The sequence below is a fragment of the Curcuma longa genome, chromosome 2 (assembly GCF_044706935.1).
Source record: "Curcuma longa cultivar G26 ecotype Majalengka, Jawa Barat chromosome 2, ITB_CL_G26_1.1, whole genome shotgun sequence".
Classification (NCBI taxonomy): domain Eukaryota; kingdom Viridiplantae; phylum Streptophyta; class Magnoliopsida; order Zingiberales; family Zingiberaceae; genus Curcuma; species Curcuma longa.
In genome coordinates, this window is record NC_133862.1 from 10,794,266 (window position 1) to 10,807,446 (window position 13,181).

A 13,181-nucleotide genomic window follows, 5' to 3' on the forward strand; every position below is an offset into this window, starting at 1 on the left:
TCTCCATCCATTCCTGCCGACTGCTTGGTAGACGCCGTTTGTCCTCCACATTTCTTTTTCAATGCAGCGAAATCGACCTTATCTGGAGTTTCATCTTCCCTTGGCAATGGTGACCGATTCCATGATGCCCTATTTTGTTTCTAATACTTGCTGCGGCTTCTCATGTGGAGTTTGGTATGACTCCTTCTTGTGCCTTCACACTGCCTAATCTCAACCGCAGTGGCCTTCCATATTTCTATATTAGGGAGGAAAAGATCATTTTTTGAGGGCGAAAACTATCTGCAGCACCGTCTTCGAGAATGGGTCTCCTCAGTAGCAATTTCCTTCTTCTCCTCTTGATGGCCTCCATCGTCAGTACAATCGCCTGCTCCAATGGAGAATGCCAGGCAAGTGTAGTTTCCCTAGTTGTTTTTAGTTTTGCCCTTTGCTGCCTGTACTCCGGTGGCAAGTGCTCAGTGCAATTTATTTCATTAGAGAAGAAGAAGAACAACAACGATTATAAGTTATCTTTGGGGAAAAATTTTGTGCAGCTTCATGAGGAGTGCTCTTCCGACAGTGATTGCCAAGCAGGGTTGTATTGTTTCTCTTGCGCTCTCTCTGATTCGAGGTGTGTCCGGTATACAGCGACAGATGAATTCAAGATCGTGGTATGTTTAATTCCATCAATTATTGCTAAACTAATTATAGAATGTTTCTACTAGTTGATTGTTGGTTTGGTTTATGATTTGCTCATTGTAACCTACAAACTGTTGTTCAAGATAATTTTCATGTTTCTAGGATATGTTTCGATAGATTGGTTGTGCCTAAATAGTGAAGTGATGGATTATAGAAGTGGCATGGCTTGTAATAGCTTCCAAAAAAAGAACCTATTGTTCTATTTCATGTCCTTTAGCTAACAAGTTTCTTCTTTTGGTTTACCTGACACAGAATAATTCCTTGCCCTTCAATAAGTATGCATTTCTCACAACCCACAATTCTTTTGCTATTGTTGGAGAACCGTCTCGAACTGGAGTCCCACGAGTTACATTTACAAATCAAGAGGACAGTGTTACTGAACAGTTAAATGTAGGGCTCATTATAATATTTGAATGTTTTGCCTGCTGTCTTTTTAGTTTCATTTTTTTTTAGTTTTTTTTGACAGTATTGTCTTTTAAATCTTAAACGCAGAATGGTGTGAGAGCTTTGATGCTAGACACATATGACTTTGAAGATGACATATGGTTGTGCCATTCAAACGGTGGAAAATGTCGTGATTTTACTGCTTTTGTAAGTATGAATTATAAAAAATTGACATTATATTAGCCAACTATTCTCTGTTTATTAGTTTACTTTGTTTCATTTCTTTGCATCTTTCAATTTGTAATACAAATGTAATAAAGATAAAATGAACTTAATTTAAGAAGAAAAAAAAGAGTGAACATGTGCATGATAATTAAAGTGAAGAAAGATATATTAATGGCATACTAATAATCATCATCAAGTTTTACTTAATTCAACTTTATTTTTCCAAATTCATACAAATAAATTTGTTGACAGCAACTGCATTCCAAAATTTGTTTACATTTTTTATGGTAGAACAAGATAAAATCCATAAAAGCATTTGTTATTCAGTGAATACAAATCACATTAAACACATAAATGTTGCTCAATAATTTATGAAATATTAATATTCCCATGACACTTCATAACAAATTAAAACATTGATCAGAAATCTTTTTCATTACTGTTAATCTTTGGCATGTAATTTGCTTAGCCTAAATTGCTGACTGCATAAAATGTGACTTATCACTTGTTTATAACAATTATATGGGTAGCAAGTGTTTGCTAATAGCTGTGTATTTTCCTTTGATATTTTGGAAACGAAAGCTCATCTGTTTCTACTACTCAGAATAATTCAAATTTATGATGTATGAGTTTGATTCCAAGGTGTTGACAGACATAATCGATGGCATTGAAGAGCTTCTATGGTCAATTTTATATTATACAAATTCCTCTTTTGGTCAAATATATACATTTTTTCTAGTCGTACATATGTGTGTCACATATACAAACACATTAGTAACTCAATTGATTGCTAAATTATATCTTATCATGCTAGATTAACTGGACTAGTCTTTTGTGGCTTGAAATTGGTCGTCTGAAACAGATGAACTCATAATTGGCTGTGCTTATAACAGATTATTTTCTACTGCAATTTTGTTTATTCTGCTCAAGGAAAAAGTGAGTGACACATCTTTTTGTCCAGGAACCAGCAATAGATACTATGAGGGAAATTGAGGCATTCTTGTCTGCAAACCCATCGGAGATTGTCACATTGATCTTAGAAGACTATGTTGAGACTCCAAATGGATTAACAAAACTTTTCAACGATTCAGGATTGATGAAGTACTGGTTCCCAGTTTCCAACATGCCCCAGAATGGCCAAGACTGGCCTCTAGTCAGTGACATGGTTGCAAACAACCAGCGTTTAATTGTCTTTACATCAATCAGATCCAAGCAAGCTACAGAAGGGATAGCGTACCAGTGGAACTACATGGTGGAAAACCAGTGTAAGCATCCTCTTGAAAATGTGATTGAGCTCCTGAAAATACAATGCATTGTGCATTCTCTGGAAAAATTGTCTTGTTTTTTGTGAATGGTTTCCTTTGTTACCCAGTTTAGTTTTGCATTTTCTGTCACATCTTTCTTCTTTTGGGCATACCTGTATGGAAGTTTTTTATAATTGTTTTCTGTGCACTTAACCTGAATACACCTTACGTTGAGGATAACGTCTGGTTATCTGATAGCATCCTTAAATGATATTGAAAATATTGACTTTTGTATACTTTACTTTTGATCTTCAATTTCTTTATATTCTTCTGTGGAACTCTGTAGATGGAAATGATGGCATGGAAGATGGGAAATGCTTCAATCGGGCTGAATCTGCTCCTCTAAATGACACGAGCAAATCTCTTGTACTAGTTAACTATTTCCCCTCAATACCAGTTAGGCCATTTGCATGTGAGCACAACTCCGAGGCACTCATTGATATGCTTAATACATGCCATGGTGCAGCTAGCAACCGTTGGTCAAACTTTGTGGCTGTTGATTTTTACAAGGTAAGTTACTTCTTGTTTGTTTACTGTGATAACACCATGGTAGACATCGACTGAGCATGAATCACAAGGAGATACATAAATCATCTGAACTACATAATCTGATAATTAAGTGCATCAAGAAATGTTTCTTAGAATCTACTGCGCTTGTCAAGTTGCTATACTTGCAGTTTGCATTGGTTTTGATGCATCCTGACTAGAGCTTTTAATGAATTTATTATGACCACAAGAGTTCTATGTATCTGGTAGATAGAACTGTTCTAAAAGAAAGGATATGACAAAAATGAGAAATTTAAATATCAAACCCATTTTCAGAGAAGTGATGGAGGAGGAGCATTTCAGGCAACAGATATGCTCAATGGGAGGTTGCTATGTGGATGTGATGATGTGCATTCATGCTCGGTAAGATCTTCAATTATGTTTTTGCTTATCTTTGTACAAGTTCCAAAGACAGGAATAATCCTTACATAAGAAAAGAAACCATGAAAAAGTAAAAAACAAATTACAGATTGTGTAAAATTTTGAGTATATGTTCTAGAATTTCAGTCGATGATAAGTAAAATTTTTGGGCAAACATATTGCTTTTTTTCAATTGCTTGTAGGACTCATATAGACCACTAGTGGTCTTTCTTGATACTTCCATATACTGCAAACGGTTGCACACATTCACTGTTTGATTGAACTAACTCTAATGAGATTCCACATTATTTTTTGAATCTCATAGCTTTCGTCTAGATTCCTTATTTTGTGTATAACCTATTTCTGGTTGTAAGTCTGTTTGGTTTTGTTATGACCTCATAATGTTGACACTTGGACAAAATTATGGAACTGAGATCTCTATTTCATAACAAAGTTCAGAGTTCTCATGTCACTTATTTTTGATAGTGTTCTCATTTAGCTGACTTGAATTCATCTCCATTATTTGTATTTGTGAGCTGGATCCAATCAAGGAAATTTTGCTGTATTTGTGAAGACTTCTCTGACATTTGGCTCCTGGAAATTGTTCATTCTAAATGAAATATTAGGAGATTGAAAATTTTCATACCTTTTTTAATTTTGATTCCAGAAGTATATATAGCATTTGCCTACATAAAAGAAAGTATTAATCTTTTTTCTTTTACCTTTGTCCATGTAGGCTGGGTCGAATTCCAGTTCCTGCAGTGGTCCATAACGGCAACGCTGACAACACTCCTCCCTTGTATATCAAAGAACCGCAGAAGGTGATTTACTGGTATAAGATGGAATTCCTCTTTTCTATCTCAATTGAGAAAAAATAACTGCTATGTAATCAAAATTAGTGTTGCAATATTAACACTTCATCAAATTATTTATTTAAAGCAATGTGTTGCATATTGAGGTCTGTCATTATCTGTAATATTTTTTTGAGGAACTAAATGCACGAATGAATTTGTTGGGAATTAAGGCCAGTAAAAGAAACATTTCACTACCATTATGTGCCAAGGGCAATTTGAGTTCAACAATTTTGTGGCTAGTTACAATTCAGGACTTCAATGTACCTCGATAGGTCTTAGAAATATATGGGTCCGGGTCATAATAAATATGTTTATGTGAGGACAAACTCCCATAAATACAACTTTATGCTATTGCATAATGGGACAATTTAGATAGACAAAAAAATCAATTTATGTGTCATGAAGCTGTTTCAGCAATAATTGAAGAAAATCTTGAAACTTGAGGTTGGAGTACCCATTTATTATATCTAAGTATCATCTTTGCTTGTTTGTTAGATACTGTGAGAGGAACAATCTGTAGTAGAATTTCAGATGTTAGAAAAGCAAACACTAACTACATCTCTATGAAACTTCACTAACCACAGTGACATTAGGAGAACATAACACCTCAAGAACACACAAACTATACAAAACTACACCCAAATTATATGTGATGCTTCATATCAATAGAAACATCATTATATCCTCCTAGATGATTCTCAAATAGTAAAACATCATTTGGTCTCAGACTTGTTCAGTAATGACAAACACTCGTGTATCCACATAGACCACCCAATCTCTTTAATGTTTGTAATCATCTGAAAGCTTTAGCTGCTTGGGTGTCTTTTATAGTTTTGTTTTTCACCAGAGTGATCTCTTTAAAACTTAGCTCACACAAATCTTAGTTACCATTAGAGAGGTAAAACAAATTGATACAGCATAAATCTATAGAGAAGTATGTTTCAGTGCCTAGGATGTGCTTGACATTGTTGTCTTCCTCTTGGTAACTTCAATACCTGTAGTTGCAAAGACAGGCAAGCCATCTGAGAGGTCTTGTTGGGCATATATATCCTTCAGTTCGAAGAGATCATCGTCATCGTCATCACCATTGATCTCCTCTCTCCTAACCCTGCCAAAATGAGTAAACTCCTTGGTTGCCCTTGAAAATGGCAACTTGTGGCTACCAGGCTTAAGCACCCACCTACTCTCCTCGAACCCTCCTCCTATGTTCTCAATCCTAGCACCACCGAGTCTGCTTCCCCATGTCTCCAAGTCACTCTCGGCGATTCCCTTTTGGCTGCTGGGGCTTGCAAAGCTGCTGCTGCCGCAGAAATTGCTGGGTTTGGAGCCAACACTGCTCTTGCTTCTTCGAGAGCGAACGGTGTTGTTTCTGCTCCTACTACTCTTTCCTTTGTCTTCTTCCTCGGCTTCTTCTTCCCTGGTGCTCGAGCTGGGATTCAAGCACTTGAGCTTCCTGCTGGAACCGACTCGGTTGAAGAAATGGTTGAGATAGCTCACAAGCTTGGCACCAGGAGATCGAGGTTGCTTCCTACTGCTTCCGATCACCAGCCCCTCATCATCCAATTCTAATTCTCTCTGTTGCACTCCACTCGACTCCTCCCTCTCTTCAGCTGCCAAGCTGAGACCATGCAAGCCAATCAATCCACCAGTCATCTCGTCGATCTCTCCATAGAAATACTGTGTAGCCTCAAACACATCTAGTTCATCTGATTCATGCTCGTAAACCCTGTTCATGCTTGGCAAGGAGGGCAGAGGTCTTCAAGAGATGAATGCACTGGCAAGTCCTTCCTGCTTTGCATGGGTATTTATATCACATTTCTGTGGTGATTGGTTCTTAAAGAACTAATGGTGGATTAGGGAGACTATTTGCCAATGCATACTACTTTCTGTGTTGCAACACCAATCAAATGACATGATAGTTAAAAAAAAAAAAAAACTAGTTTTAGTTTGTGCACGAGTGTTGTGTGATATATGGAAGAAGCTTCAGTGTTGCAGTAGACAGGCATTAGTGAAGTGAGTGCATCAGTGCACACAAGTAGCTCTGGTTTTTCCCTTTCTCCATTTAATGTCTTGTCTTACACAGTGCCAAAACATGGACTGTTCATGGCCTTATCTCCATTGAGTTATTTCCTTGTCTTGCAATCCCTTCACTGTACACGCCATCCAACTGCAGCCAGAACTTTTGCTTTGCTTTGCTGCAAAATCATACTCGTATCTACTGTGCAACTCAAGCTGTTCTTCCTTGTCTGGCTCCACAGCCAGCAAAAATGAGGCCACTAGGCCATGATTCTGCCTCTTTGCTCTTTATTGCATCACTCTAAAGGCAATGTCTGAGTGAAGTTGGGAATCGGATTACTTAAACCAAACAAGGTCAGAATGGATCGGTTATAGCAATGTCGGAATTATCCTAATGAGTTAGATCGATTAGAATTTAAAGCCTTTTGGATGTTGTAGTTAGTGCGAGAGCGGTCCTAGTATTTAGGAGGGGCATAGTCTAGACGAGATCGAGGTTAGCCATGTGGTTGGACCACTGCATGAGTTCGAAAGAACAGTGATCATGGAAATGGGGTTCTTCCTCTACACATGATCTGTCTTTCCCAATTTGATTTTTTTTATTATATAAAGATGTTAAAAATTAATTAACATAGCTCAATTTTTTACATCTTATTTTAAATTTATATTTTATTTAAAAGTAATTTTTAGCATGGGATTTCAAAGAAAGAGAAATAAAAATATCTTAATCTAAGTTGTGTTAAGGTTAATTAATAAATTTATTATAAATTTAAATTTTGGTAAAAATATCACAAATCTTTTTTTAAACAAATTCTTCGTATAAATTCGTTAAATATTACATTGTAGCTTTCAAAATTTTATACAGTAATTGTTACAAAATATATTAATAATTATTTAGTCCAGTGAAAATTATCCAGCTAAAAATTGAAATTTTAGCTAATAATTCTCAAAACTTCTTTTTAAAAAATAAAAAACAAAATTTTTCTAGAATAAATAAATAAAATTCATTATACAATGATGTCAAACAGTTAATAATAAATATATACAAAAAATGACTAAAAAATATCAAATATTTCACCATACAACTCAATATGCCCGATCTTCTATATCAAGGTTGTCTTGCGTTCTTAGTAATAATATCAAAAAATAAATAAATATCAAAATGGATATCAGTGCAAGTACAAAACATAAAATAAGGTCCCTTTCCTATCAAATATTTGATGAGACACTGTTCCTCAGAACCAAAACATAAAATCAGACAGTATACCAACTATTTGCTTAAACCGTAATTTATCGACAAGTGATCAATGAAAAATATCAGCTAAAATGTTTCAGAACAGGGAGAACAAGGAATATACAGCCAGAGATAAGAAGATGAAAACATTCATTCATTCACAGTAGAATTAGCAGTTTGGAAGGCTGGCCAGTAGAGAACCACAAACAAGATCAGGGGTCTTCTTTAAATAGCATTAACTGGAGAAAAACAGCAACAGAATAAAGGAATTAGGGAATTAGGAAGGTTGAAGGAAATAGGACAGCAAACAAGATGATAGATTTTGTCTTCAAGTACACTAATTGCTTTACCACTCTTGTTCTTGTCTATTTCACTGGCTTTGATCTCACTCTTTAAAGGTTCTAGAATTAATAGGTTTAGATCATGTTTAGAATCCTATGTATATTCCCCCTCTTCTATCTTCTCTCCATCTCTCTTATTCAAGGTATCGAATACAAAAAGTGTGGTTATGAAAGTAGTAGTTACCCTGCTGCAGAATGGGCAGGCATGGCTTCTCTCCATCCATTCATATATACAGCAAAGGTGGAACTGATGGGCACACTGCAAAGTACTCCTTGGATTTTCGATAGTGTAATCTGTAGACAAATGAAATGTCATTTACTTGATATTGCAATCACAAGTAGTTTATATGAAAGGCAAACTAGATTGATCTTTGTATTCGAACTCACCCTCGAGGCAAATTGGACACAAATCTTCAATGTCGGATGACAGATAAAGATAGGGTACTCTGTCAGTTGTCCCTGCTGATGGCTGTGAACTCCCCGAGTGGCATGCATTGGACCCCTCTCCATCAGCTGATCCATTTTTATAGCTCCAATCGGGTTGAGTGTTTGTACCCGTCTCATGTCTGATTGATACAGATTTCTGGACACCTCCTGGAATTACTGCATGCCCTAACACAAGATCTTCATTCTGTCTCTGTGACTGGGAGCCTATGGGATCATTGCTTGATAGAGGACAGGCAGTATTATCTGCAATATCAACTCATATTAGGGAAATAGAAGAAAGAAGTATGCTCCCTTGCACATCTAAAACGACAACTGAACCTTTGGTATGCCCTAACCCAAGGCTATCTTGCTGAGCCTGTGGTTGGGAGCTTCTAGGATTGTCATGTAACAGAAGATCAGCAGCATTATTTTCTCCATGATTTACTAGGGATGTAAGAACTAAAGGAACCGTCCCTTGCTCGTCTGAAGGCACGACTCGTTCTCTTCTATGGAACAATGAATGATACTACATAATGCACATAGGTCAGTAATACAATTCCAGGAGTGATAGATCAAAAGAACATGGTACAATACTGAAATCGAGAACACAATTGTTCTTGCAAAAAGATTTGACCAAGGCAAGCAAATGAAAAATGTTTGAATTGTTAGAACTGTTTAGGCTTATAATTATACGTTGATAGTATTATCGCCTATAGTAAGCTTCACTACCCAAATATGAGCGTGCCAAACGACATACTCAAAATCTTATTAACAATATTTTTATATTCTTGAATCATATATTTATGCGAAGGTTGAAGAGCAATCTTTATCACCAACAGTGGATTAGCTTCTGATTTTATTGTACCTAATTTTCTTAATCAGGTTTTGCACCTGTAGTTTATATTTGTACCAAGACTTGGATAGTTCAATAAACATCTTCAAACTGCTTGCTAACTGTAGTATTACATCAGAAAACTAGTCGATTGCATGACCAAAATCATATACAATGCTGACATTATCATTTGTTTGATATTTTGTGTAAGTTTATAGGTGAGATATTTGGAAGCATCCAGAAATTTTTTTCATGTGAAGGGTATGGAATAAAACTTTCGACCTTGCTAAATGATTTTGACTTACTTAAGAATCAGTGGTTAAATATTTATACGGGCAAAAGATAAACTACTTAAGCAGAAATGTTTGTTCCACTAAAATCTATGTAACAATCTGATAACAAAGTAATATAGATCAAAGTGAAATTTAAAATTAAAATGAAAGTTATAGTGGAAGTCCTATAAGGTGAACTAACAAAGCATTTCATAATGCTCAAGGGATGAACTGCATTATAGAATGATCATAGAAGCATTATATCTGGGGAAGATTTTTTCTTTGTGGAAAAAATAAATTAGAATCAGTGATCAGATGAATCTAAGAGAAACAGCATTGTGAAGACATTACAGGCAGCATACCAAGTCAGCAACGAGCTTAACGAAGCTGTCGAGACGTCTTCTATTTTGATGTTCTTGTTCTTCCACGTTATGCTCGCGCAAACAGCAACCTACACAACCCATAACTTCAGATCCTTAACGCCGTCAGTGGATTTCACCTAAACTGGTCTCTTTTTTGTGTGGCAAAATAAACTGTGCGATTCAATATGGTGATTTCTGCATTCTGAACAGAACAGTTATTTCAGAAACAAGGCATCATTCTGGAATAGAGAAAAATTCCCGGCAACACGCAACAAAGTCATTTGAAGTCGCTTCGAGGCGAACTATTCGCATCAAATTCTGCTCAAATTCGATTTCAATAGAGATAAGAAAAATAGAAGAAAAGTACGAACAAGCTCTTTTGAATCTCATGGGAATCAAAAAGGCAAAATTCAGAAATAGAAAGGGAGAAAATGGAAATTCGAGCACGATTTGGTGACGAAGAAACCCTTCCTCATGAGACAAACCTTAATCGATCGATTCGAGCATGGAATACAAACAGAGAGACAATCGAACAAATCCGAAATCAAAATGTTCCCTTTTCCAGCTCAATATCAGCAAAGCGGAAACTTTGCATCAGAAAGGGAGAGAAAAATGGAAACTTCAACACCAAATCTCAGTCTAATCGTAAAGAGCGTAAATAAAAAAGGCAAAACCTCAGCGTTCGTCTTCTGACGGAGAGGCAGCAGTAATCCAAACCCAAACAGGGAGGCTAGCGCAGAAGAAACGCGATCATGGTGCGGCGACAGGACAGCGATCCATCGCAGAAGGCAGGATCCGATTCCCTACAGAGAAACCGAATCATTGCGAGCAAAGAAGAGCAGGGATCGGAATGGAACCGAGAGTTCTTGCGCTCGGCCGAAGACGAAGACCGTCCTTCGCGAGCGTTAATTTAATAAAAAAGAAGGAAAAGCGAAGCGTACGAAGCTTAAACCCCATCATTGGCATTTACGCAAACAGGACCCCCATTGTTTTATCTTTTTTTAAATCACCCTAATATTTTTTATATTACCGAGCTCAGCCCAGCCCAGCCCACCCCAGCCCACCCAGCTCCTTAACTTTGGCATTTACTCATGTGGGACCCTCATCTTTTTTTTTGAAAATTTTATAAATCACCCTTAAGTTTTCATATTACTCAGATCACGCAGTTCTTAGAGAGTATCAAAGTTTATAATGGCAAAAATCCATTTGAACCCCCACACTTTGTGTATTTTCTATAGGATATTTCAATAGTTTGAAGTGTACTGAAATGCACTCTAAAGAGAAGAACGAGTCATTTTATTTTATTTTATTTGAAGGATCAACATCTTTGTACCTAATCTAAAGTTTTTTTTTATAAAAAGGAAAAAAATATTATTGTTTTTGATAAAGAGGAGAACTAGTCAATTTGCTTTTTTAACCTCAAATTTTCAAAAAAATAATATTTTACCACTGAGCTTATTGAAATGTATTGAAAAAGTTTTACATTTGAAGTTGTCGCAATGGAGCTCAGAAAGGTCAATAACTCGACTAAAAAATATCAATTTGTGCTTTGGCTTAGAGACTTTAACAAGTATTAATTAGAGCGTTGAAAGAGCTTAATTGTGGATGCGATTAAGGTTTAGTTTGAGATAAACTTGAAAGTAAGGATGGCGATTAATAAATGATGTTTCAGTCGATGATCAAGCAACCAATCAGCGAACGGGATGACATACATGCTTCTCAAAGATAATCATCGGAAACGAAGAAAAGACCTAAAAAACACTTAAAGAGAGTTAAAATGACACTGAAGATGGATAATAGCAAACCACTCTGATACTCAAGTTAGAGTTTTATATGAGAACAAAGAGAAAGAAGATTGAGGACTTGGGGAAATAAGGGTTGTATGTAATAATCTAATGTGCATACCTGTGTTGAGTGCTCATAGATATGAGCAACCTTTTATAGAGTTGATCTCTAAAACATCAACATCTGTTTATGAAATATTCCGAGATTCACATTTCCGTTCCTATATACACATTTCAATTGCCTAAGTCTTCCAAGATATTTCCCTTGTTCTCCGAGAGAAACAATCTTAGGGTTTCTTGATCGTAAGGATAAACCGCTTTACAGGTCCGGCCTAGAAGTGAATGACAAAAAATATGAGATTGGGACGAAGATGGCGCATGAGACCGAAGTGAGGGGCGAGCAGTGATCGAAGTCGAGGTCATAAGACCGAGGTTGGGCCTCAAGTTTGGAATGAAATCGACCTATGAGACCGAGCAAATATCGAGGTTGGGACCTGAGGCTGGGTGAGGTTGGTAACCGAGATCAACCAGATGCTGAGGTTGGGACCTGAGCAGAGGTCGAGGTCAAGATCTAAGACCAAGTGGATGCTGAGGTCGAGACTTGAAGTGGGATGAAATTGAGCCTTGAGGTTGGGATGAGGTCGGGACCCGAGACCGAGTAGATGCCTAGGTCAAGAACCGAGCAAAGGCCGAGGTCAGGATTTGAGATCAACTAGATGCCAAGGTTGGGAACCGAGACTAAAATTGCCCATTGACTACCCTTTGAGTTCCCCCTTTAACAACTCCACATCCTTCTAAATCTAGGGCAACGTGGCTGCCATGTGGCAGCTTTGGAATTCCGCCCTATCAAATGACATTGATCAAACTCAAATGGTTTTGATGCATATGACGAATAGAAGGTCTAGTGTGAGGTAAACTCTAAGGAGTTATAAACAAATGGAGCAAACAATAAAGATTTTAAAATATATAGGAGGCATTTTGAAAAAATATAAACTCAAAGGTCAAATTGAAAATTTTCCAATTCCTCAAATTAATATAAAAGAATGACTCAATCATTTATCATTAATCTTAAGTCTTCTTAAACAAGTTCAAATTGTCGGTTAAGGTAGCTCCTAATTAGAAGTCAATTAAGTCCAACCATAAAAAAAAAGTTTTTTAAAAAAGGAAGAAGCGTACGTGTATAAGTAGTTTTTTAATTAGATAATAAATTTTTTAATCAAATATGTACTTTTATTAATATTAGAATGGTAATTAAAGTCATATTATAATCGGCCGCGATTTTATTAATATTAGAATGGTAATTAAGGTCCTTCCTCGGTAGTCTCCGGACGTGATTTGATCGGAAATCGATCGCAATTTGGTCGTCAATAGTCGCACGCCAGATTCGGCAATTTCTAACCGAATTCGTCGGATTCCGACCACTATCCGATCGGAATCCGGCGCCGATCGACGCGTCAGCGAGCGGCGCGTCGATTGCGCCCGAAGCCGATGGTCGGACGGCGCGGCGACAGCGGCAGTGGCGGGGGTCAGGGCCGAAGCACTGTACATTCTTAGATTTGGACGGTCAGA

At 36.9% G+C, this 13,181-nt stretch overlaps 2 protein-coding genes across 2 annotated transcripts; one reads left to right on the forward strand and one right to left on the reverse strand.

Annotated features, from left to right (window-relative positions):
• Window positions 1-85: 85 nt before the first annotated feature.
• On the forward strand, window positions 86-4,515 carry LOC141821300 (PI-PLC X domain-containing protein At5g67130). The gene is made up of 8 exons (XM_074708710.1): window positions 86-386; window positions 531-647; window positions 928-1,065; window positions 1,168-1,266; window positions 2,246-2,549; window positions 2,875-3,098; window positions 3,411-3,497; window positions 4,231-4,515. The coding sequence occupies exons 1-8, from the start codon at window positions 300-302 to the stop codon at window positions 4,264-4,266; spliced, it is 1,092 nt and encodes a 363-aa protein (XP_074564811.1). The 5' UTR covers window positions 86-299; the 3' UTR covers window positions 4,267-4,515.
• A 3,051-nt stretch (window positions 4,516-7,566) lies between these two features.
• Window positions 7,567-10,719, reverse strand: LOC141822335 (uncharacterized). The gene is made up of 6 exons (XM_074709778.1): window positions 10,503-10,719; window positions 9,829-10,030; window positions 8,702-8,888; window positions 8,324-8,626; window positions 8,121-8,230; window positions 7,567-7,834 (listed from the first exon to the last, which is right to left on the reverse strand). Exons 2-6 carry the CDS (start codon window positions 9,928-9,930, stop codon window positions 7,808-7,810), a joined length of 729 nt encoding a protein of 242 aa, XP_074565879.1. The 5' UTR covers window positions 9,931-10,030; window positions 10,503-10,719; the 3' UTR covers window positions 7,567-7,807.
• Window positions 10,720-13,181: the final 2,462 nt, after the last annotated feature.